Raw genomic sequence first — 27,322 nt, 5'->3', positions numbered from 1 at the left:
CTAAATTTCAAGATAAAATAACCATATTCTTTTGGCTATTTCAAAACAGAGAAAAGGCCTTGAGAAAGAACCTAATCTTGTGGTAGCATTATCCAAATAATGCCAACTGCTTCCCACTTGTATGCACATTCATAAAGTTAACGAGTAAATTTTCAGGCTGGGGCAGGAAAGGGTGGTGAGGGAGAGGAACATTTTGTCTTGTCTATGTAAGGCATGCAATGTTGGGAAAACAAAGCTGTGGAGGGCTGGGAATAAATTCTCTGGTGAAAAATGAATGGTCAAAGCAAATATTTAGGCTCACATGGAAATATATTACCTCAGCCCTTTGCAGGTGGGGTTGCCAGGACTGGGAGAAGAGGACATCAATACACTTTCTCACATGGCACCTCAGGAAGTCTTGACGCTATCTCTAATCAAATTTTCTTTTCCTCACGAAGATTATATTGAGCCCATTTCTTATTCTACTATTGGTAGGCCATTACAGAACTGGGTATGTTTGAGGACCTTAGCAGACGTTAAGTTATAGATTTTGTCCCCAGTGAAAAATATCTCCCTTTGGGCAGAGGCAAAGAAAGTAGGAAAATCCCCTTGATCTGTATAGCTGCTTCCAGTTTCCAAAAAACATTCCCCCAACACTACTCGATCCTCAGGCATCCCTGGGATGAAGAGTATATGGTTTTGTCTCTATTTTAGTGATAAGGAAACAAGCTTAGAGAGACGTTTTCCAGCCGAAGGTGACATGGCTGAATGATGGAGCTGAGACGAGAATCCAGCACCCACCTCCCCACATCACTGTGGCCCTCTTTTCATGCAGCGAGTGATGTGATGAAAGTGCAGACTTTGAAGAGGCATAGATCTCATCATATACCCCCTGGGTTCCCTGCGGCTGGAGGGGGGCCTGGTTTCTCCGCGAGCCGTCTCTGGGCCGAGCGATCCACCAATGGCCAACTTTTCTGGCCTCCTTCGGTGATTCTCCTTCTTCCTCCCTCACACCCTAGGCTCAGCAGCTCTGTCCCTCTCCCTGATTCTAGCTGCTTCACGGCGGAGGCAGTGCAGAGCCTACCGATGGTTCGTGCTCTCTCAGCATCAACGTTTCAGGAAGCAGCTGTCCTGTCAGGACTACATTTTCCCATCCCCTTGCATCTCCACAGGACCATGTGACTATGTCTGGGCAATGGAATGAATGATGAGTGTCCCTTCTGTGCCAAGGGGGGTAAGGGTGCAGAGGAACTGCCCCACTCTCCTCCCCTTACACAGTGCCACTGGAAACCACCGGACGGGGTTGAAAAGAGCCTGAATCCCTGGGTCACCACTTAGGGAAGACCACTTGGAACACACTGCACATGGCAGGAGCAACAAGCAAATCTCTTATGTCAAAGCACTGATTTAGGGATTGTTATTTGTTTCAGTAGTTGGGATACACTGACCAAAACACTTCCCTTGGTTGAAAGCCCTCCTCTTGTCTTTCTACTGGGGAAACTCAAGACCCAGCTCATGCACGACATCTCAGGGGTGCTTTCCCTGACGTCCCCAGTTGATGCTGGAGTCTCTGGCCCCTTGCACATAGCTCTCTAATGAGGCTTGCTTTAGGGAGTTACAAGTATTTCTTGACATGCTTGTCTTCCTTGCTTAGCCCATCAGCTCCCCAAAGACAAGAATCCCATCATTTATCTCTCAGCACCTACCACAGTAATTTAATAATTAATAAATATTTATTGACTAAATGACCGAATGGGATTACTCAATATGACACTCTCCTAATTCTAACCTCACTTTGAAATATCTCTGGAAAAGGCTTATGACTTTTGCCAGCCATGTGGACCCCTGGGTGCCCTTGCATGCGGTCCTAAGAAACAAAGAGGATGACCTCAGGGTGACCTTGCCTTACTCAAGACATATCCTGTTTCATCCAACCTTGTCTTCTGCTTTCTGCCCAATTTCTCCTTTCTTGGCATCCAAGTCACCTCACAAACCTGAGAGTTTTTACTCTGTCTTCACAATCTCTGACTATGACCTACCTAAACATGTCCCTTGGGCCACTCTTCTGACTATCTGAAGCTGCCTCTGCCCTCACACAGGCCTTCTAGGAAGGTTCCATGCTTTCTGCCACAGGGCCTTAGTACATGCTGCTCCTTTACCTGGGTTACCCCCACTGCACACTCTATGACTTCAGTCTATGGTCATTTAAAAAAAATCTACTCAATGTCCATTGTGCTAGATCTTTTCTTTTTGCTTCTCTAGATGTATTCTCCACACTTCTCCATCCTTTTCTTTGTCAGGAGACCTGTATGGGCTGCACCAACGGGCTTCCTAGACATGGGACTCTACTTAGGATCAGTCAAGAGAAAAGACAACAGGAGGTCAAATGATTAATAAATCCTGGCTTCCTCCTTCCTGAGCCTCCATGGACTGGTTGTGTCCCCTCTATCAAAAGTCACATTTCTTACTGGGCTTCCATCTCTTACAGCCATGACCATTCTCTCAGGTTTCCGGGAACCAACCATGCCCATTGCTTCTTTAAGTCTAGGATGGTGACAGGTCCCCACTCTTGCTAATTCCAGGGTGCATCACCATTCTCTGTTGGTTCCCTTAACCCTGCCCAATTCTATGAAAGTAGTCCCATTACTTACCTCTCCTAAAACACCCGGTTGGGTGTACCATCTCTCAAGCAGGGACCCTGATGATACACAAAATCATCTTTCAGATCCCAAATAGTTCCCCCTACTCTTTGCTCCCCTCTCAACCTAAGTAAAATCCTCCTGCTGAATGCTTTCTTAGTAACACTTCTTCATAACACTCAGTACAGTTATAATTTTTCATTCAATAAGTGATTTGATTAATATCTGCTTCCACCTCTAGATTGTGAGTTTCATTAGGGGAGAGATTGCTATCTGTTTCTTGCTCATTATTGAATCTCTGATACAGCACGGGTTCTTGGCACATAGTAGAGACAAGTGAAACAGCCTCAATAAATAAAAGCATGTCTCACTACCACAAAGAGGGAAAAGAGTCATGATCCAGAAAATATGGTGCACTCCCCGAGAAAGGACCTTCTACCAGTGTAACATCTATTCCTATCTAATGATCTTAACCATCCATCAAAGGGTGACTTCTTTTTGACACTGATATATTACATTACTATCTAGTTAGCTCTTGTTCACAATGTTCCTCTAGAGGGTGAATACATGCTCAGCAGCCCCAGGATACCTAGGCAGGAACTACAGGACTAATTTGAGGCTTCTACAGGGCTATATCCAAAAATGATACGAAATTCCTGCCAGGACAAATAGGGGGAAAAATCCACAATCAGTTGGTATAACAGTGGCCAAAAGGTCTGTGAATTTATTTGTTAATAAAGTAAGTTTGAAAAATATTAAAAAGACTGGGTTATCATTTTGCACAGATGATTTTAATTTAATGCTCTTGTGGTTTCTTGGGAAAAGAAATCTTTCAAAATGTTTGTACATGGAGGGTGGAGCCAAGATGACAGCGTGAGTAGAGCAGCAGAAATCTCCTCCCAAAACCACATATATCTATGAAAATATAACAAAGACAACTCTTCCTATATTTTGCTTGTCTGGGAATTGTTTAATCCTGCCATCATATTTAAATGATAGTCGTGCTGGATACAGTATCCTTGGGCATCAAGGAGCACCAGAGGACACAGGACAACATCCAGACCACATCCACACCTGTGAGAACCCAGCACCTCACAAAGGTGAGGTGCCCCGGACCGGCGGGACCTGACTGCCCCTCCCCCCAGCTCCCAGTGGGAGGAGAGGAGTCAGCAGGGAGGGAGAGGGAGCCCAGGACTGCTGAACACCCAGCCCCAGCCATCCAGAGCAGAGCGCATACACAGTGCGTGTGTGGGGTCCTGGATGCTAGGGAAACAGGGCGGCAGGACTGGTGAGAGGGTGCCTGAGGCCAATGCCGGAGAACAAAAAAACAGGAGCAGCCATTTTTTTTTCCTCCTCTTTTTTTTTTTGGCTAGTGCTTTTTGGAAGTCTTAAAGGGACAGGGACCCCAATACTAGGGAAACAGGACAGCAAGACTGGTGAGCGGGTGCCTGAGACCAGCGCCTGAGGACAAAGAAAATTGTGCATTTTTCTTTTTTTTTTTCTTTTTTTAAAAAAATTATTTATTTACTTTTTTGTTGTTGTTGTTGCTGTTGTTGTTTTGATTTGGAGACTGCTTTTTGGAAGTCTTAAAGGGGCAGGACAGGACACATAGCCCAGAGGCAGGGAATCTGGGGATCTCTGGGCACTCTAACCCCCTGGGCAGCAGGGAGCACGAAGGCCCCTTACGGAGATAAATAGCCTCCCAGCCGCTCCCCTTCCAACGGGGCTCCACCATTTTGGAGCAGCAGCCGGAGCCAGGCCATGGCCAGAGCAACAGCGGAGATAAACTCCATAGCAGTGGGGCAGGAAGCAGAAGCCCTGTCTGTGTGCCCCTGTCAGCACACAGCTTCCTAGCACAAGCCACTAGAGGTCGCTGTTCTCCCAGGAGATGAAGGCCACAAACCAACAAGAAGGAAAGCTCTTCCAGCCGTCACTTGTACCAGCTCTGCAAACTATCTCTATCACCATGAAAAGGCAAAACTACAGGCAGAAAAAGATCACAGAGTCAACACCTGAGAAGGAGACAGACCTAACCAGTCTTCCTGAAAAAGAATTCAAAATAAAAATCATGAACATGCTGATGGAGATGCAGAGAAAAATGCAAGAGCAGTGGGATGAGATGCAGAGAAAAATGCAAGAGCAGTGGGATGAAGTCCGGAAGGAGATCACAGAGGTCAGGAAGGAGATCACAGAAGTGAAACAATCCCTGGAAGGATTTATAAGCAGAATGGATAAGATGCAAGAGGCCATTGATGGAATTGCAACCAGAGAACAGGAGCGCATGGAAGCTGACATAGAGAGAGATAAAAGGATCTCCAGGAATGAAACAATACTAAGAGAACTATGTGACCAATCCAAAAGGAACAATATCTGTATTATAGGGGTACCAGAAGAAGAAGAGAGAGGAAAAGGGATAGAAAGTGTCTTTAAAGAAATAATTGCTGAAAACTTCCCCAAACTGGGGGAGGAAATAATCGAACAGACCACGGAAATACACAGAACCCCCAACAGAAAGGATCCAAGGAGGACAACACCAAGACACATAATAATTAAAATGGCAAAGATTAAGGAAAAAGAAAGAGTTTTAAAGGCAGCTAGAGAGAAAAAGGTCACCTATAAAGGAAACCCCATCAGGCTAACATTAGACTTCTTGACAGAAACCCAACAGGCCAGAAGAGAATGGCATGATATATTTAATGCAATGAAACAGAAGGGCCTTGAACCAAGGATACTGTATCCAGCACGATTATCATTTAAATATGATGGTGGGATTAAACAATTCCCAGACAAGCAAAAGCTGAGGGAATTTGCTTCCCATAAACCACCTCTACAGGGCATCTTACAGGGACTGCTCTAGATGGGAGCACTCCTAGAAAGAGCACAGAACCAAACACCCAACATATGAAGAATGGAGGAGGAGGAATAAGAAGGGAGAGAAGAAAAGAATCTCCAGACAGTGTATATAACAGCTCAATAAGCGAGCTAAGTTAGGCAGTAAGATACTAAAGAGGCTAACCTTGAACCTTTGGTAATCACGAATTTAAAACCTGCAATGGCAATAAGTACATATCTTTCAATAGTCACCCTAAATGTAAATGGACTGAATGTACCAATCAAAAGACACAGAGTAAAGGAATGGATAAAAAAGCAAGACCCATCTATATGCTGCTTACAAAAAACTCACCTCAAACCCAAAGACATGTACAGACTAAAAGTCAAGGGATGGAAAAACATATTTCAGGCAAACAACAGTGAGAAGAAACCAGGGGTTGCAGTACTAATATCAGACAAAATAGACTTCAAAACAAAGAAAGTAATAAGAGATAAAGAAGGACACTGCATAACGATAAAGGGCTCAGTCCAACAAGAGGATATAACCATTCTAAATATATATGCACCCAACACAGGAACACCAGCATATGTGAAACAAATACTAACAGAACTAAAGAGCGAAATAGACTACAATGCATTCATTTTAGGAGACTTCAACACACCACTCACCCCAAAGGACAGATACACTGGGCAGAAAATAAGTAAGGACACAGAGGCACGGAACAACACACTAGAACAGATGGACCTAATAGACATCTATAGAACTCTACATCCAAAAGCAACAGAATATACATTCTTCTCAAGTGCACATGGAACATTCTCCAGAATAGACCACATACTAGCTCACAAAAAGAGCCTCAGTAAATTCCAAAATACTGAAATTCTACCAACCAATTTTTCAGACCACAAAGGTATAAAACTAGAAATAAATTCTACAAAGAAAACAAAAAGGCTCACAAACACATGGAGGCTGAACAACATGCTTCTAAATAATAAATGGATCAACAAACAAATCAAAATAGAGATCAAGGAATATACAGAAACAAATGACAGCAACAACACAAAGCCCCAACTTTTGTGGGATGCAGTGAAAGCAGTCTTAAGAGGAAAGTATATAGCGATCCAGGCACACTTGAAGAAGGAAGAACAATCCCAAATGAATAGTCTAACATCACAATTATCGAAACAGGAAAAAGAAGAACAAATGAGGCCTAAAGTCAGCAGAAGGAGGGACATAATAAAGATCAGAGAAGAAACAAACAAAATTGAGAATAATAAAACAATAGCAAAAATCAACGAAACCAAGAGCTGGTTCTTTGAGAAAATAAACAAAATAGATAAGCCTCTAGCCAAACTTATTAAGAGAAAAAGAGAATCAAAACAAATCAACAGAATCAGAAATGAGAATGGAAAAATCACGACAGACTCCTCAGAAATACAAAGAATTATTAAAGACTACTATGAAAACCTATATGCCAACAAGCTGGAAAACCTAGAAGAAATGGACAACTTCCTAGAAAAATACAACCTCCCAAGACTGACTAAGGAGGAAACACAAAAGTTAAACAAACCAATTATGAGCAAATAAATTGAAACAGTAATCAAAAAACTACCCAAGAACAAAACCCCGGGGCCGGACGGATTTACCTCGGAATTTTATCAGACACACAGAGAAGACATAATACCCATTCTCCTTAAAGTTTTCCAAAAAATAGAAGAGGAGGGAATACTCCCAAACTCATTCTATGAAGAAGTTTTCCAAAAATTAGAAGAGGAGGGAATACTCCCAAACTCATTCTATGAAGCCAATACCTAATACCCTAATCCACCCTAATACCACCTAATCACCCTAATACCAAAACCAGGCAAAGACCCCACCAAAAAAGAAAATTACAGACCAATATCCCTGATGAATGTAGATGCAAAAATACTCAGTAAAATATTAGCAAACATAATTCAACAGCATATCAAAAGAATCATACACTATGACCAAATGGGATTCATCCCAGGGATGCAAGGATGGTACAACATTCGAAAATCCATCAACATCATCCACCACATCAACAAAAAGAAAGACAAAAACCACATGATCATCTCCATAGATGCTGAAAAAGCATTTGACAAAATTCAACATCCATTCATGATAAAAACTCTCAGCAAAATGGGAATAGAGGGCAAGTACCTCAACATAATAAAGGTCATATATGATAAACCCACAGCCAACATTATACTGAACAGCGAGAAGCTGAAAGCTTTTCCTTTGAGATCGGAAACTAGACAGGGATGCCCACTCTCCCCACTGCTATTTAACATAGTACTAGAGGTCCTAGCCACGGCAATCAGATAAAACAAAGAAATACAAGGAATCCAGATTGGTAAAGAAGTTAAACTGTCACTATTTGCAGATGATATGATATTGTACATAAAAAACCCTAAAGACTCCACCCCAAAACTACTAGAACTGATATTGGAATACAGCAAAATTGCAGGATACAAAATTAACACACGTAAATCTGTAGCTTTCCTATACACTAACAATGAACCAATACAAAGAGAAATCAGGAAAACAATTCCATTCACAATTGCATCAAAAAGAATAAAATACCTAGGAATAAACCTAACCAAAGAAGTGAAAGACCTATACCCTGAAAACTACAAGTCACTCTTAAGAGAAATTAAAGAGGACACTAACAAATGGAAACCCATCCCATGCTCATGGCTAGGAAAAATTAATATCTTCAAAATGGCCATCCTGCCCAAAGCAATATACAGATTCGATGCAATCCCTATCAAATTACCAGCAACATTCTTCAATGAACTGGAACACACCCAACTCTTTCAATATCTAGACTGTTGATTGACAGCTTGACTGATCAGCTCCTAAGCAGTAACAGAATAGAGAATTGCATGACCTTTTGCAATCCATCCCATCTCTTACTCTGGCTTTTGTCAAAGAAGAGAAATTCCAAGTCATCTCAAGGGCTGCAGAAGACATCCCTGTGTGGCCTTTGCAGCTTAGACTTAAATCTTGTTCAGGTAATTAGCACTTTCATTAGAGCAGAAGAATTCTTCAATCAAAGCTCCTCATAAGACAGAGCTCTACATCTGCTGTGCAGTGAAACTTGCTTTCAGTTGAAGGGTTGTCTCTATTTAAATGAGCATATGTCTTGTGGCCCCGGGGCAAGTTCACTATGGATTCAATGTGATCAAAGAAAATGACAGTAAAACGTTCTTGGTGTCAAAGCATTATACCCAACTTTATTTCCATGGTAGCAGGTCAATCACTAGAATCCCTTTCACTCAGAGCGAGTCTGCATACAGCAAGTCAGTCTCTGCCTCTGGGCCCCTCTGCCTGCACAACTGTCCTCTGGGCCCCTCTGCCTGCACAGCTGTCCTCTGGGCCTCTGTCCTCGGCACTGCCACCACTTCAGCCTCTGCTCTGTTCTCCTGCAGCTTTGCAGCCATGCCACCGTGTCTCCCAGAGCACTGGGCGGAGCTCCTTGTAGAGTCAATAGCAATGCATTGCCCACACATGGGCAGTGAGCTAGTCAGCCAGGGTCAGGTGAGAATCCTGGCCACAGACTCTTGTTTTATCCACAGCATACTTGTTCCCTTCGGTCTTCTGGTAGAGGACAGATAAACCCATCACCAATCTTTTAACCATTCTTTCTCCAGTTCTCCAACTATTTTCCTCTATTATCATGTGAAATATAAGGTATGCTGGTCACTAAGCTTATCTTCCCATGACAAATCCCCTTCAACTGCTGCCAATAGACTGAGTTCATTTATCTCTAAACCCTTAGGCACTCAATCATTTATCAGACATCTATGAAGTGCCTCCTATTGCCCATTTTGCCAACATTGCTAGGTGCTAGGAATGCAAGGATAAATAAAAATAAAGTATAACTGTTTGGTAGGGAGTAAGAAAGAATTATAGTAATGTGTTGGAGTGGCAATAGCAGAATTATGTAATGGGCACAGTAAGAGTATGAAGGAGGAACAGTCTACCAAGAGCCTGGACAGACTTCACTGAGGTGACCCGACTAGTGAAAATCAAAGGTGAGTCAGTGTTGAGCCATGTGAATGGAGGTAGTGGTAGGACCTGCAAGATGAGAGAGCAATACAAATAAAGGCACCAAATAATGATGGAGCCAGTCACACATGCTGCATATGTTAGAGGTAGAAGTGGGGCATGGTTGAGACATTAACATGGCAAGAGCAAAGCTAGAGAAACTGGCTGATGCTTGATGAGAGATGGTCTTCTATATCTATACAAGATTAACAGCTTGGACTTGATCCTTAAGCAAAGAAAGGTCATAAAAAAGGTTTCAAGAGAATAATTATTTCATAGCTGCATTTTAGCAGCATTATAATGGTAGCATGGACTAGAGGGGACAAGATCAGAGTCAGCAAAGCAGACATGGTGGTCTCTAACCAGTATCAGTCTCTTCTTCCTTCCTATCAGAACCTCAATTTTACTTAGTATTTATATCCTCCATGTGGTTAACCATCTCTAGACCCCAGGAAGGGATTCTGCTTGGTCTCAGGCAATAATAGGAGGTTCCATTCCTCTTGCCACTGATGGTATTTTTAGGCTGGGGTGTGTGATACATTGTTCCTAATGAAACCTGAGGGGAAGTCTGCTGGGGGACTACTGGGAAATATTTCCTCTCTTCTAAGAGAGACACAGAAAAGATGCCTCTTCTTTTCTGGACATAGTTAAATTTGGACATGATGCTCAAAGTAATTGGATTAAAACACATCAGAGTTGGTGAAATATCTGTACTCTGAAAACTGTAAGACACTCATAAGAGAAATTAAAGAAGGTACCAATAAATGGAAATCTATCCCATGCTCATGGATAGGAAGAATCAATATTGTCAAAATGGCCATCCTGTCTAAAGCAATCTACAGATTTAATGCAATCCCTATCAAAATACCAACAGCATTTTTCAATGAACTAGAACAAATAGTTCTAAAATCCATATGGAACCACCTAAAATCCATGTGGAACCACCAAATAGATAAAGCAATCCTGAGAAGGAAGAACAAAGCAGGAAGGATTACATTCCCTGACTTCAAGCTCTATTACAAAGCTACAGTAATCAAAACAGTTTGGTAGTTGTACAAGAACAGACCCATAGATCAATGGAACAGAATAGAGAGCCCAGATATAAACCCACACATATATGGTCAAATAATATATGATAAAGGAGACATGAATATACAATGGGGAAAAGGCAGCCTCTTAACAACTGGTATTGGGAAAACTCGACAGCTACATGTAAGAGAACGAAACTGGATTATTGTCTAACTCCATACTCAAAAGTAAACTCGAAATGGATCAATGTCTTGAATGTAAGACATGGAACCATAAAACTTTTAGAGGAAAATAGTCAAAAATCTCTTGAACATAAGTATGAGCAATTGTTTTCTTGGACATATCTCCTTGGGCAAGGGAAACAAAATAAAAAAATGAACAAGTGGGACTATATTAAATGAAAAACCTTCTGTATAGCAAAGGACACCATTAGCAAAACAAAAAGATATCCTACAGTATGGGAGAATATATTCATAAGTGACTCATCTAATAAGGAGTTAACATCCAAAATACATCAAGAACTCATATGCCTCAACACCCAAAAACAAATAACCTGATTAAAAACTGGGAGGAGGACCCGAACAGATATTTCTCCAAAGAAGAAATACAAATGGCCAACAGGCACATGACAAAATGCTCCATTTTACTAATCATCAGGGAAATGCAAATCAAAACCACAGAAATATCACCTCATACCAGTTAGGATGGCCACTATCCAAAAGACAAGAAAACACCAATGTTGGTGAGGATGTGGAGAAATGGGAACCCTCCTACACTATTGGTGGGAAAGTAAATTGGTGTAACCATTGTGGGAAAGCACTATAGAGATTCCTCAAAAAACTAAAATCTTAAATACCATTTGATCCAGTAATTCTACTTCTAGGGATTTATCCAAAGAAAACAAAGTTCCTGATTAGAAAAGATATATGCACCCGTATGTCTAATGCCACATTATTTACAATAACTAAGATATGGAAGCAACCTAAGTGTACATCAATAGATGAATGGATAAAAAAGATGTGGTACATATACACAATGGAATATTTTTCAGCCACAAAAAGAAAAGAAATCCTGACATGTGCAACAACATGGATGGATCTAGAGGGTATTATGTTAAGTGAAATAAGTCAGGTGTAGAAAGGCAAGTATTCATTTATTTGTGGAGTATAAAAACAAAGCAAAACAGAAGGAACAAAACAGCAGTAGACTCATAGACACTGAGAAATGACTAGTAGTTACCAAGTAGGAGTGGTTGGGGTGGGAGGGTAAGGAAGGTGAGGGGGATAAAGGAGCACAATAATTCACAATCACAATATAAGTTGGTCATGGAGACAGTAGTACAGCATGGAGAATATAGTCAATGATTCTGTAACATCTTCCTATGTTGATAGATAGTAACTACACTAGAGGGAGTGAGGATTTAATAATATGTATAAGTATTGAAACACTGTGTTGTATATTTGAAACCAATATAAGATTGTATATCAATGATACTTCAATACAAAATAATAAATAAATACTAAATAAATAAAAGCACTATAAAATTAAAAAAAAAACACTTCAGTGTTACACTACCTCCAACTGTTTTAGCAAATTTGAGTAGGGATTTTCTCCTACTTCAGTAGGTAAGTAAGTAGACTATGACTATGTCAATACCTCAGATTTAGGAAATTAAGCAAAAAAAGAATTTAGGAACAAGCTCTAAGTTCATGGGAATCCAATTCCTGGTTCAGTGTTGGAAAAGACCAGGTTCTAGAACAGTACTTTGAACTGCTTATTAATTGTTTTGTCAATGTATTTACACTATCCTCTTTATCTAATTACATTCTTATCCTGGAAGGCAGATATTAAAACAAAGTCATCTACTTTAGAAGTTACTGTTGCATAGAATCTTCTACATAAACCTTAGCAAAGTCAGTAGTTACTCCAAATTAGCTGTCTCAGGAGGGAATGTTTTTCACCCCTAGGAACTTTCTAAAATGCCTTGCATTCAGTGGGTAGGCAAGTTGCCAGGTGGAAGTTGATAGCAAGATAAACAATAAAACCATATCAGTGAAATACTAATCCTTCAAAACCACTTTTTTCCCCCTAGTTTCCTAGTTCCCTCCCAAGCACAGCTGATGCACTGAGAATATCACCTTAGCAATCTGTCCCTTCTTTAATGATTCTGCAGAAGTAGCATCTGGTATGATTGTCATTAATGTCATTTACCAAATATTTCTAGTTCTTATGAGCACATGGTAAAATAGCATTCCCTTGCTCTTTTGAAATTAGGAGTGACCACATGACTTGCTTTGGCCCATGTAATGTGGTCAGAAGTAATACGGGTCAATTTCAGGTGGAAGATGTAAGAATGAGGGGTGAGATTTGCCACTCTCTCCTTCTCTCTGGAGAGGAACTGGTCATGTTTCACATGGATGCAGCTCTTTCAGCCTGGGTCTTGGAGGGAGGATAGGACAAGGTACAGCCCTTAGCTAACCCATAATGGACTAAATGAATCAGGTATAAAGCTCTGTGGGCTTGAACGTTTTGAGGTTTGGGGGTTCATTGTTCCAGCAGCATAAGCTCATTTATGCTAACAAGCCTGGGGAAGCCAATATCCTTGAAGTGCTGATTTCTGATTCTGATTTCCCAGTTATATCTGCAGCATTTTGATGCTGTGCTGAGACTCTGTGTATGGTAGCTCACTAAATTCTTAAAGCCACCATTTGTTAAGTGTTCTTATCCCAATTTAAAATTAACCTCCGAAAGATTAAAATCACATGTCATCATCCTGAAAGGTATGGAGATGGGCTCTGAGCACAGATATCTTGATTAGAAATCCATCTACTGCATGAAATCCCCCAGCTTCCTCTTTCCCAACGGTCCTAAAAACAGTCTGTGACCATCGCTTATTCAGTCTTCTCGGCTCTCCTTCAAAACTGTACTTTGCTTTCATACCAAATGAAAGCATTTTCCTTTACTGCCTGGCATCTTTCTCCAGCACTGTTTTAGGGGTAGATTCTATTCAAGGTCAGGAGAATCCTGGCACAGACATGCCATCTGCTTCACACTCACATTCAGGAAACCTATGTAGAAACTCCCGTAGGGCTTAGGGGCCAAAGAGATAATCCCATGAGTGAGATCTTGTGATGTCCTAATGTGAACTTTGGCCTTTGTACTGGGTTGAGTAGTGAACCTCCCCAAAGTCATGTCTACCCAGAACCTGTGAATGTGACCTTATTTGAAAATAGGGGTTTACAGATAAGTCAAGTTAACATCACAATGGGTTAGGGTGGGCCCTAAATCCTATATGACTCATGTCATTAAAGGGAAAGAGAAGTTTACAGAGAAACAGACACATGGGGAGAATGCCTTGTGACAACAGAGGCAGAGATGGGAGAGATGAATCTACAAGTCAAGGAACACCAAGGACTGCCAGCAACCACAAGATGCTAGGAAAGGCAAGGAAGGATCCCTGAGGCCATTCAGAGGTAACATGACCACACTGACACCTTGATTTTGGACTTCTGGCCTCCAAAACTGTGACAATAATAAATTTGTTGTTGTAAGCCACCTGATTTGTGGCTTAATTAATTAATTTAATTAAATAATTAATTAATTACCATAGCCCAAGGAAATAAAACACCATCCAAACACCAAGCCATAAGAAAAAATCTTACATGTATATGTGCGTGTATGTGTGTATGTATGTTACATAGGTATATATGCATAATTATACATATAATATGCATATATATTAGTGTTATATATATATATAATATACTTTTATACACACATACAATATATATATATCAATCAGCTTATTTTTTTCACTATTACATCCTGCCCCATACACATTCCAAAAATCACATAGACAAATAAAATACCAGTTTGAGTATCAACCTAGAACATAGAAAGAATGGCTTTCTGGTGCCCCCCCCAAATCAGCCTGCATTATTGGCTCTGGATACAGACAGACTTGAGTTTGCATTTGGCTTTACCACTTAGTAGCTATGACCCTTAAGCAAGTTAGTTACATTTATGTACCTCTGGTCCCTTTATCTATACCATGAGAGTAATACTGTATATTGTGTTTGTTAATTGTATGGTATAGTGGGCATCTGCCATTCTTTTGTGCCTCTCAGTGCCTGAACCCTCTTCCTGTGTTTGGAGAGTGCCCCACTCCTGAGGCAGCACCAGCCTCCCAGGAGAGATGAAGATATCTGGGGCTCTCTTCCAGCACCTTGGCAGCTGAAGCACAGACATGACAGAGGCTCTGCCAAGAAGATGTGCTCTGTGTGCAGGGTTCAGAGTGTGAAGACGCAAGGATGGCACAGACTCCATTCAGTGAGGTCACAGCGACCTCCAGATTCCAGCACACCAGAGGGAGTTTCTAAGGCATCACTCAAGAGCAGCTCTGGTTAAAGGCTGTGCATATTTTAGTGTTCATGGCTGGCTGCACTGCTGTCTCCAGTATCAACTTTGCAGCATGATTTTGGAAATGATTTTTGATCATGAATCCTCCAAGCCTAGTTCTCTGATGATCCTGTTCCTTTCAGGAAATTTTCTTAAATTAGTAGAGTTGGTTTCTGATGCTGGCAGCTAGGAACCCTGACTTCTACAGCCAAAGATTAAACGAGAGAGGTTATTCAGAGAACCCAGTAGGAAGAATGAATTACTTCCTTTTTTCCTGCTTCCCTGCACAGCTCTGAACGAGGATTTCATTGTCATCAGGTTGATGATGATGCTAAGGAGAAGTGGAGTATTTGAAGAACAGATAAAGAAAATGTTGTATACACACGCATACGTATATACACATATCCACAGTGGAATGTTATTTTGCCTTTAAAAAAGAGATCCTGCCATATGCAACAACGTGGATGAACCTAGAGGACATTATGCTGAGTGAAATAAGCCATACACAGAAGGACAAATACTACATGACTTCACTTACATGAAGTATCTAAAATAGTCAAACTCAGAGCAGGCTAGAATGGTGGTTACCAGGGGTTGGAGAGACACGGAACAGGCAAGTATTAGTTACAGGGCATGAAGTTTTAGTTATGCAAGATGAATAATTCAGTTCTTAATTCCTAAAAATCCACTGCACAGCATAGTGCCTGTAGTTAACAATACTGTATTGCATACTTAAAAATTTACTAAGAAGGTAGACCTATGTTAACTGTTCTTATCCCAAAATAAGAAGAAGAAGAAAGAAAGAAAAGACAGGAGGAAACTTTTATGCATAGGGCAGATTCTGGTGACAGTTTCATGGATGTATACTTATCTCTAAACTTATCCATACTTATCTCCAAACTTATCCAGCTGTACACATGAAATACGTACAGCTTTTTGTATGTGATTCTTACCTCATTAAAGAGGTTCAAAAAAGGAAGCAAGTGCTGCTTCATCACATGCAAACAGGACTATCTGGCAGGCCTGGGATGCAGCTTTTATTCTCACTGATGATTAAGGTCAGGAATCATTAGTGTGCCAGGGTAACCAGCGATGTGCAGCATCTTGTAGTGAGAGGAGAATTTCAGAGCAGGCTTAGAGATAAACTCAAGAACCTTTCACTAAACTGTTGATAAGCCCACACTAAAGAAAACTCACAGTGGGAGAGCATGAACCTCACATTCTGCAAATCTGAATATCCGCTGACATTCTGAACAGGTTGCTTTGCATCTTTATTATTGTTATTTAATTTTCTTTTAAAGCTTCAAATCTCTGGATCCCTTCTGCCTAAGCCAACCTCACATTTGGATGTACTAAGCAGATGTTGCAACTGGGATTCTCTCCTCTGTGAGACTTCTGATTTAAACAATAATAATAAGCTCTCTGCTCCTGCTTATTCTCACAAATTTCCAGCAACTGGTGCCCTGACAAATGAAGTGTCAAAACATTTCCAAATTAAAACCCTACAGCTCACATAGCCCCACACCCTCAGCAGGATGGACTTTCCCTGCTCAGACCCAACTCACACTTGAAGAAACTAAAAATAGCCAGATGGCAATTAACAGAAACTCTGAGGAGGGGAACAGGGTGGGTTCCAGCAGGGTCAGTCTCCTGGATGGATTCCAAATGGAGATCTCAGCCAGAAGTGCTCTGGCCAAGAAAGGATTTTCATTAAAACTGTATGGAGGAAGCAGAATGAAAAAGCAATATTTGAAAGATCTAAAATTATAGCAGAACTGGGAACTACAGCACCATCCCCAATAATAATACTTGCTGCTAAGTACTGAGTTCCTATTATGGGCCATGTACTGAGCACTTCATATGCATTGTATCATCTTGACCTTGCAAGGACTCTAAGAAATAGTTTACTACTCATTGGTAAGGATATTAAATTCCAGAGACTACAGATCTCAAGACAAACAGGATAAACGTCTATGGCAGGTGCATGGTAAGTGGCCAGGCTGAAATTTGAACTCAGCTCGCCAGCTCTAGGACTCAGGCCCATAACCGTTGTACAATGTTGCCTCATACACGCATGGAGATGCTTAATAAACAAATGTTCTCTCTTCATCCTTAAGCCCAGAGACACAAAACTCTCCCTTGGCAATTTCAGCCAACCTTCCCATGGGCAAGAGCTCTCAGGGGTTATGTGTGTGAGTTCAAAGACAAACTGGGTTCAAACACTGACCTTTTCATTTAGTAGTTGGATAAAATCGGGAACATTAACAACATTCCTTAGTTCTCTCACCTCTAATTGGCAATGTTCAGCTCTCATAAAGCTGTAATAAAAATCAAAAGAAACTGCTATAGATTGAGTAGGTGGTGGGCACACACACCTCCCTCCACCCAAATTCATATGTTGAAACCCTAATTCCCAATGTGATGGTATTTGAAGATGGGGCCTTTGGGATGTAATGCGATCACAAGAATGAAGCCCTCAAGCCAGGGATTAGTGCACTCAGAAGAAGAGACAGGGAAGAGCTTGCTTCCTATTTCTTTTGGCCGTATGAAGATGCAGCAAGAAGGCTTCTGTCTGTAAGCTGGGAAATGAATCCTCACTAGACACCAGCTCTACTGACACCCTGACCTGGGACCTCCCAGCCTCTGGAATTGTGATAAATGTTCTTCAAGCCACCCAGTCTATGATATTTTTGTTATAGCAGCCTGGACTAAGATATAAACAGTATATGGAAAGCTCTTGGCATGGTGCTTGCATATGAAAAAGCCTTAATAAATAATAGCCATTGACATCAGTCATTCTAAACCCATACTCTTTTAGGTCATCAGTTTCAATAAGAAAGAATACAAGGGTTTAGTGAAAAGGTAGCAACCTGTGTAGGTCACAGGAGTTATTTGCGAATGGTCTTCAGTATGATGAAGCAAACAGAAAAGGATTTTAAAAGATTTTGGATTAGTGGTGGATTTCATAGATGTGGAATTAGGGTGTGCAACCATCCTACTTTGGGACCGAGCACTCCTGGACATTAAAAACTAGGATAGTTTTCTCTTTCCATTTTTAGAAGGGAGGGTATATTTACTCCCAGGAGAGGTCAGGACTGAAAGAAAAGTGTTCATCTCCTCTTCCACTTTCTCCCTCACAGTAAGAGTGACCCATCTGACCAGTGACACTGGGAAATAGGACAGAACATGCACAGCCCTAGCTCTGCAAAGGGGCCAGCCTGCCCACCACCTACTCAAACATGCACTCTTGAGCCCCCAGGTGGAAAATTGCTGGGCGGGCTCTGTACTTATCTGGAGAGGCCAGTTGTTCAGCATACAAATGGGTAGAGAAGTTTAGTTTGGGAGAAAAAGGAATAGGAAGTCTTCTTTGGTCACAGGTCCAAGCCCTGTTCTCCAAACAGCATTACCAAAAATAAAGTTGATATTGTGATTTCTACTTGACATCTGTGTCTATTTCTAAATTGCATCAGAACTCAGAGCGAGAAAGGGATATAATTAATTATCAACCATGTGATTAATTATCACCTTCATAAACCCCAACAGATGGAAGCCTCTTTTATTTCATTGGCAGATAATCCCATTTCAGGCTGGCAGGAAAAGAGTATTTTATAAAATCAAATGTGGTTAGAGATGTAAGTGACCTTAAAGATGATCCAGTTCAATATCTTCATTTTTACTGATGAAAAGATGCACAAATGAAATAGTCAAGTGACATAATCCATATGGAATTCTGTGAGAGTCATATAATTATTCATATGATTAATAATTTGGACAATGGTCTTTAGAAATTGTAACCAGAATAAAAAACAAATTATAGGTAGTACAGGAGAAAGATTATACATAATAGAAAACAGATTATAGATTAAAACTAAGCAACTTCAGAGTGAAGGAAGTTTCCCTAAATAAAAGTATTACCTCCAGGAAACATCCTTAAATCATGAAGTAGCAATCAATAATTCAGAGATAATTTTTTTTTATTGGAAAGAAATCTGCCAAGGTTAATAAAACTGCTTACCCAAAATCTTGATTACCAGATAAGGTATCAAAAGAAACAAGCTTTTACCCTCTATCCTCATCCTGCCCACCTACCATACATAGTCAGGTGCTCCTCATTAGAAATGTTTATTTCATGCCTGTTAACCAGGCCCACCTCACTGGCACAGTAAGGGTCCTGGGCACTTCAAGGCACACGGAAAGACAAATGAGACCCTTTGGCCAAGCATGGTCATTTTCGGTCTTATCTCTGTCTCTTGCTGTCACCCTCACCCACCACAGTACCTAGATCTGACTTTCAGAACATGCCCAGTCCTGAGTAAGTCAGAGAAAGCCCACTTCTCCTGTCTCTCCCACTGAATCTAGCTGTGAAACCTAGACAGAAAGTATGGAACAATTACTTGGAGACTGAAAAGTATAAAGTAGCAAGTAGGCTGGGGAAGGAGACTAGAATTCAAAATAGTGCTGAACCATATCCCCAACTCCCATCCATGGCCTGAACTCAACAACCTGGAAATGGGTGCCAGAGCACAGACAAGAGCACTGTCTCCAGCATCAGGGAAGGAAACAACTGATGCACAGAGTACATGCAGAAATGCTGTTTTCCCCTTATTTATCCTTTTCCTCTCCCCTCTCTTTCACTTCTTTCCCTCCCATCTCTCCTCCTTTCTTTTCCTTTCTTTCCTCCCTTCTGTGCTCCAGCCCCCAGCAGTCTTGTGGTAGAGGCAGCATCAGCCTACAGGAGCAGAGCCATGAGAGAGGGGAACCTACCTCTGTGCTCAGTAGTGCTGTCATTCTCCCTGGGACCACCCTTATACTGTTTTTCCTTTCTTTGTCCTCTCTCTCTGCTTGGCCAAAATGTAGTGAAAATCATGGAAGTACACAGCAGAGTGAGCTACTTGGCTAGAGCCTGAAAAGTGGTTCCACGGGATCAGAAGGTATCAAGGAGGTCATGGAGAGGAAGGAGGTTGGCTAAGCAACCCCATAAAGTTTTTTTTTTTTAATTTCTGGGCTTAGCCTCAATCTGTGCATGCATGATTCAGATTTTAATTAGCCTACCAATACTTTGAGAACTCCACCCAGATGCCAGACTGACCACTAGGTGATACACGTGGGCAGATCCAAATAGTACTGCTGACGCTTTGAAACCTGGGCTAATATAGGAACCAGAGCCCTCAGAATACCAAGCGGAGGCATGGAACTCACAGCCTGAAACTAACCAGGTAGCATGAATACTGAAACAAAAGGGCCAACATTTTCCACCAGATTTAAAGAAGACTGAGAGTCTCACAACATATTATTTGAAATAGACCCAATACAATCCAAAATTTCTTGGCATAATGAAGAATCAGGAAAATCTCAGTTCCCTGGGAAATGTTAATCAACTGAAGCAAACACAACAATGATGTAGACGTTAGAAGTGTCTGACAAAAACTTTCAAGCAGCTGTTTTTTAAAAAGCTTCAACTACCAACCATGAGCACTGTTGAAACCAGTGGAAAATGGAAAGTCTCAGTGAGGAAATAGATGACACATGGAAATTTGGAATTGAAAAACACAGTAATGGAAACAAAATATTCTCTAATGAGCTCAATAGCAGAATGGAGATAATAAAGGAAAGAAAGCTATAGGCAAATCAACCTCTAGCTGGGTACCCAGTTATCATTACTTTTCATGTATTTTTCTCTCTGGGTTTAATTAACTATTGCTACGTGACAAACCACATCAAAATTCAGTGGCTTAAACTGGGAACAATCTATTATTTCTCCAAATTCTGTGGGAGCACTGGGCAATTTCTCTACTGATCTTGCCTGGACTCATTTGTTTCTGCATTCTGCTGGAGGGTGGTTGGGCTGGAAGGTCCAACATGGCCTCACTTATAGATCTGGCAGTGGGTGCTGGCTGTTGCCTGGAGGGCCTCAGGTCTGCTCCATGTGACCTCTCAACCTCCAGCAAGCTAGACTGGGCTGCTTCACAGCACAGCAGTCTCAGGGTTCCAAGAAGCTGTAAAGTCCATTCATGCCTAGGCTCTGAAACTCACACAATGTCACCTCTGTCACATTCTCTTGGTTGAAGCATATCACAAGGACAGCACAGAGATAAAAGTATTAAAAAAATTAGACTATCTCTTGATGAAAGAAGCAGCTACACAAATTTGCAAACGGATGTGGCTAGAGGGAGGCATAAGCCATTAGGATCACCTTTTCAGTGTTTTATCACATCCTTCCTGGAGAATTCATGCTGCAAATCTCAAAGGCCATGAATGTACAATTACTATGGCAGTAGAACAGATTGTGAGTCTTAGAAGAGTTTAGTGTTTCACCTAAGATCACACAGCTAATCAGGAGAAAAATGTGAAGTTAGATCTTAGGACTGCTGGATTCACTGACCAGCACTCTTGTCTCTGAGATGAGCTATACAGTATTTTGAACACTTTGGCCGTTTTACTGGTAGGAAAATAATGGACAACACTTGTATAATGTGTTAGCAATCACTCATCATTCATATTCATTTTGTGAAGGAAATAAATGCAGGTGCTTGTAGAGTCTATGAAAAAAAAGTGACTCAACAGGAACTATTCATTATCTCTCAATAAAGCTCCTAACCTATTTTATGAACCAAAACATACTGCATTCAGGCTCTTGAGTTCCTTGCACTCAAAGTTTAATTTCTTTATTAAAGTAAAATTCACATAACCTCAAATTAACCATTAATCATTTTAAGCATAAAATTCAGTGTCATTTGGTATATTCACTATGTTGTACAACTGTTACGTCAATCAGGTTCTAAGGCTCCATCACTCTGAAAGGAAACCCTGCGCCCATTTAGACTCCCCCTCCCTCAGCCCTTAGCACCCACTAGTCTACTCCTTTCTATGGATTTGCCTGTTCTGGATGTTCCATATAAGTAGAATAATACAAATAAGCTTTTGTAACTGGCATTTTTCTCTTAGCGTATTTTCATGGTTCATCCACATTGGAGCATATATCAGCAATCCATTCCTTTATATGGATAATAAATATGAAAGATATTCATAATATGCCATTGTATGGATGTACCACATTTTGTTTATCTCTTCACCAGTTGATGGGCATTTGGATTCTTTCCACTTTTTGGCTACTGGGACTACTGCTGCTATGAACATTCATGTTTAAGTAATTGTTTGAATACCGGCTTTCAAATCTTCTGAATACTTAGAACTGCTGAGTCATATGCTACTTCTAGAAAAGCTTAATTTTGATTCTAGTTTTTGACAAGGCTTCTTAAAAGTTTGAGATTTATAACCCGCTGCCAGCATTACCTTATCTCTAAAGTCAGTGTGGTTCTGGAGAATGGCTCTGTGGTACGTGGCTGTCCTCACAAAGTCTTGCATCATATTCTGCTGCTGGGAAATGCAGCCATAAAACTGTAGGGAAAGAGAAAGAGAGGAGCATAAACAACCCACCTTCATGAACATCTGGTTCTTACAGCTGCCTCAGTCAAATAGGCTTGGCCTGACACTCTGAGAAGCTGAGGCTCTGAGAGATGCAGTGACGTGTCCACACTGGCTCTGATCTGTAAGGCCTAGAACTCTGAAGTCTACCCAGACTTACGACTGCTGCTCCATGTAATAGATTCAGTCCTAGATATTGACCAGAGAGGTGCCCAGGGTCCCTCCTTTAAGCAGAGGCTGTGAAAGAACATGAATCAAAAATAATAGAGATAAGAAACAGAGAGAAAGGGACCAGGACCAAAGGGCATGTCCCTGATGAGTCTATCAATCTTGAGAGAAAAAGAGAATTTGGATAGAAATCCTGGGTGAGGGAGGGCTGGGGCAGAAAGCGGTACTGATGGTAATCCCAATGAGGCAAGCCAGGTGGGTAACATGATGCTATTATAAATCCATGAACACTGCCTGTCAGCCATATATATCATCATTGTAATTGCCATTATTAGGTAGTTTTCTATGTTTCCGGCACCATGCTAGGTGCTTTACATATATCCTCTAATCAAATTAAATTATCACAACAGTCGGATGAATTGTATTCCCCAGATGAGGAAACTGAGGCTCAGAAAGATATGTTAACTGGCCAAGACCTGACATCTTGGTAAGTGACAGAGTGAGACCTCCAATCACAGGAACCACACTTCCAGGGGACAACTGCAATATGACATCAATTGTCTCCTCTCCACCCACCACCTGCCCGGGTGTATTCACACATCAGGTGTGTGTCCCTTGAAGAAACTCAGTTCCACCTGGAGCAACTTCCCTGACCTGGAAGTACTGTGCAGCAGATGCCTCTTCTGTCCGCTGGCTGAACACCGAGGACTCCTTCTTCTCATTCTGACATCTTTTCAAGGTGTTTGAAAATGCACTTAATTCTGCAAAGAGAAGGAAAAAGAAGACCTGTTTGAAAACCTAGGAAACCACCATTGCACTCTACAAAATTCCTACTGAGAAAATATTAGAAAACTAAAAAAGAATGGTAGGTTCCTCCCTGAAAACATGTACCATAAGCAATGGCAAGGTGGAAATGGGAGCTCCTCTGTGTTGTGACACCCTTATTTATACTTGTCAGATGTATTTGTATTCACAAATGTCAAGTGAGAGAGCACAAGGGAACACAGAGGCCAGACTCCCTGAATTCTCCTAGTACTGTGTTCACAAAGCTTACAGGTTTATTCTCGGTATGTGCTCTGGAGAGGGTGATTGTTGATAATGAAAAAAAATATATGTGGATACAGAATATATATATATATATCAGAATATATATATGTATGTATACATATGTATACACATATAATGAATATATTTATGTACATACACATACATAATCACATTCTATTATAACAACAGGGTTTTTTTTTTGAATTTAGTATCCTTGAGGCATATAGAGAAAAGGTAAAATAACTGGGCATATGTAAATACAAGTGAATGCTTTCATTATTTAAGGAAAATAATACAGAGGTAAAGGCTCAAAAATCCCAGGAGTGATATTATTAATAGATAACGCAGCATGCACAGCTGTCAGGTTCTGTGATTTCTGTTTTAGAAATGTCTCTCAAATCCTGCCCAGAGGTCCTCACTGCCTGTGACCTCTTCCCTTTGCACTGTGACAGGTCTCTCCCTTATAGCCCATGTTGCATCCCTAATGCCCACATACTTTCAGTTCAACTTGAGCTCCAGCCCTTCACATTCTGCCTGCCGCTGCACGTACACTGTCTCTTCTTGCTCACGCATGACCTGTACTATGCTCTCTGCACTCTTGTTACACTGAAGCACTTACAAATTCCCAAGTCAACCTGGTCCTGTCCTGTCTTCTTGATTTGAACCCTGTGTCTCTCCTCTTTAGATTACTATTTGGCATCAAACTCCTATTCATCTGCCAAGATTCAGCTCAACCAATGTTTCCCCATTGCTATGTTCTGGAACACCCATTAGCAGAATTGGTTGCTGTAGCAACAGTGGGCCTCAACACTTAGCTATAGGTCAGAATCACTTGTGAAGATTTTTAAAAATGTAGAAGCTGGACCCTCATCCTACAGCTCGTAATTCAATGTTTTAGTGGTAAGGGACAAGGCAACTCCAGAGTTAGTTTTCATGTACAGCCAGACATCAGAAATTTTGCTTTTAATCTCAGTCTCTGAGCTTACCATTGTATTATGTATTTAACTGAATTTATCAATTCAATTTTTAAAAATGTCTGTCTAGCTATATCAAATTCTTTTAGGGCATGGTCTAGGGGTTCAAGCCCTATTTATCCCTAGTTGTCAGATCATAGTGCTAACATAGTAGCCACTCAAAAAATACACCTAAAATGTAAATTCACTAAATTTGGGGAATTGAATAATGAACTTGGTGAAATTATTTTCAACTGGTGAGGCAGCCCTATGAAACTCCGAGGTTATCTCATGTGGGGGCAGATAGGAAAAGGTCTTGTTGGAGAATAAATTTGTGAACACAACTTACACAGCCCCTCTGGATGGATAAAGGGAGAAATTTTTGGTGGAAATAAAAATCAAGATTAGATTGACAATGTATCCTGAAAAATCAGAGTTTTGCTAGCTTATAAATGCTTATTTCAATTTACAAATGCTCATCTAGCTAGTTCCCATGTAGATCTCTCTTTTGTGAAAACAGAATCATTCTTTGGCTAAAAATTTATTGCCTTTATAAAATTTTCTGTCAACTCTTTATCTTTTGCAATAATATCCTTACAAATGAAAGGATACAAACAATGATTTTAAGATAATTATGAAATCAAACACACAAAAAATATAAAAATTTTACAAAATGAAAAAAATCAAAAAGAAAAAAATAATAGCCCCATTGCACAAGCTATTAATTATTGTTAACATTTTGGTGTACATTCTTTGGGGTGTCTATATGTGCACTCACGCATGTGAGTGCATATAAAAATTCCTCTTTATAAAATTGCATCACATTTTCCCTTAGGATACTATCTTTTCACTTAGGATACTATGAATAACTTCATAACTGTTAAGTAGTCTCCCCCACCCGACTGTTAGTGGATATATGTTTTTGACTTTAGAGGATATGCCATAATTTAACCCATCTGCTATGGCTGGATTTCCAAGACCATTACAGGTCTACTGTAAATGAATGGTAGAGCCCAGCATCTGTATTTTTAACCATGTCCCTGTTGATTCTGATGAAAAACGTTTTTTGAGAATGCCAACTAAGAGAATATGGCAACATCTCTAATAGAATTCTATATTACAGTAAGCGAGACACCATTCCTTCACAACATCCCCCACACATGAACTCAACAGATTAACCAGTATTTCTATTCTCTCATGACATATTACTTTTGACTGTTTCCTTTGCAATTAAAAATATATTTTGTATATAATTTAATCACATATTTAGGAATACAGTAAAAAAAGCAAGGAAGGAAAAATTATTCCCAGAAATAATCACTACTAATATTTTGGGATAGAATCTCCCTGTAATTTCTCTTTGTATGTCTTTATTTATTTATTTTTTTAAATTTATTTTGTTGTCATTAATCTACAATTACATGAAAAATATTATGTTTACTAGGGTCCCCCCTTCACCAAATCCCCCCCACAAACCCCATTACTGTACTGTCCATCAGCGTAGTAAGATGTTGTAGAATCACTACTTGTCTTCTCTGTGTTGCACAGCCCTCCCCATGCCCCCCCACCACATTATACATGCTAATCATAATGTCCCCTTTCTTTTTCCCCACCCTTATCCCTCCCTTCCCTCCCTTTCTCCCCAGTCCCTTTCCCTTTGGTAACTGTTAGTCCATTCTTAGGTTTTATGATTCTGCTGCTGTTTTGTTCCTTCAGTCTTACTTTGTTCCTATAGTGTTTGAGTTTGAGGTGAGTCTCTTGTAAGCAGCATAGAGATGGGTCTTGCTTTTTTATCCATTCTATTATTCTGTGTCTTTTGATTGGTGCATTCAGTCCATTTACATTTAGGGTGATTATTGAAAGATATGTACTTATTGCCATTGCAGGCTTTAGATTCATGGTTGTCAAAGGTTCAAGGTTAGTTTCTTTAGTATCTTACTGTCTAACTTAACTCATTTATTGAGCTATTTTAGACACTGTCTAGTCATTATTTTTCTCCCTTCTTATTCCTCCTCCTCCGTTCTTTATATGTTGGTTGTTTTATTCTGTGCTCTTTTGTGCTTCCTTTAACTACTTTTGTGGGTAGTTGATTTTATTTTTTGCCTTTAGTTAGTATTTGGTTGGTCTGCTTTCTTTGCTGTGATTTTATTTTCTCTGGTGACATCTATTTACTTTTAGAAGTGCTCCCATCTAGAGCAGTCCCTCTAAAATACCCTGTAGAGGTGGTTTGTGGGAGGCAAATTCCCTCAACTTTTGCTTGTCTGGGAATTGTTTAATCCCTCCTTAATATTTAAATGATAGTCATGCTGGATACAGTATTTTTGGTTCAAGGCCCTTCTCTTTCATTGCATTAAGTATATCATGCCATTCTCTTCTGGCCTGTAAGGTTTCTGTTGAGAAGTCTGATGATAGCCTGATGGGTTTTCCTTTGTAGGTGAACTTTTTCTTCTCTCTAGCTGCCTTTAAAAGTCTGTCCTTGTTCTTGATCTTTGCCATTTTAATTATTATGTGTCTTGGTGTTGTCCTCCTTGGATCCTTTCTGTTGGGAGTTCTGTACACTTCCATGGTCTGATTGATTATTTCCTCCCCCAGTTTGGGGAAGTTTTCAGCAATTATTTCTTCAAATACTCTTTCTATTCCTTTTTCTCTCTCTTCTTCTTCTGGTACCCCTATAATGCGGATATTGTTCCTTTTGGATTGGTCACACAGTTCTCTTAATATTGTTTCATTCCTGAAGATCCTTTTATCTCTCTCTGTGTCAGCTTCTATTCATTTCTGTT

The 27,322-nt window shown here is 40.4% G+C and overlaps 1 protein-coding gene across 7 annotated transcripts in view; it reads right to left on the bottom strand.

Annotated features, from left to right (window-relative positions):
- The window catches only part of LOC108396514 (histone-arginine methyltransferase CARM1-like), a 281,263-nt gene that overhangs the window by 91,454 nt on the left and 162,487 nt on the right, over positions 1-27,322 (bottom strand). For all 7 annotated transcript variants that reach the window (XM_073228590.1, XM_073228591.1, XM_073228595.1 and 4 more), the window contains exons 3-4: positions 23,197-23,303; positions 22,243-22,347 (exon numbers count right to left, since the gene is read on the bottom strand). In XM_073228590.1, coding sequence (XP_073084691.1) covers positions 22,243-22,347; positions 23,197-23,303 — 212 coding nt within the window. The remainder of the gene's footprint in view (positions 1-22,242; positions 22,348-23,196; positions 23,304-27,322) is intronic.

The sequence above is a fragment of the Manis javanica genome, chromosome 2, assembly GCF_040802235.1.
Source record: "Manis javanica isolate MJ-LG chromosome 2, MJ_LKY, whole genome shotgun sequence".
NCBI lineage: Eukaryota > Metazoa > Chordata > Mammalia > Pholidota > Manidae > Manis > Manis javanica.
The sequence above is the reverse complement of the archived record's forward strand: the minus strand, read 5'-3'. Positions and strand labels throughout refer to the sequence as shown.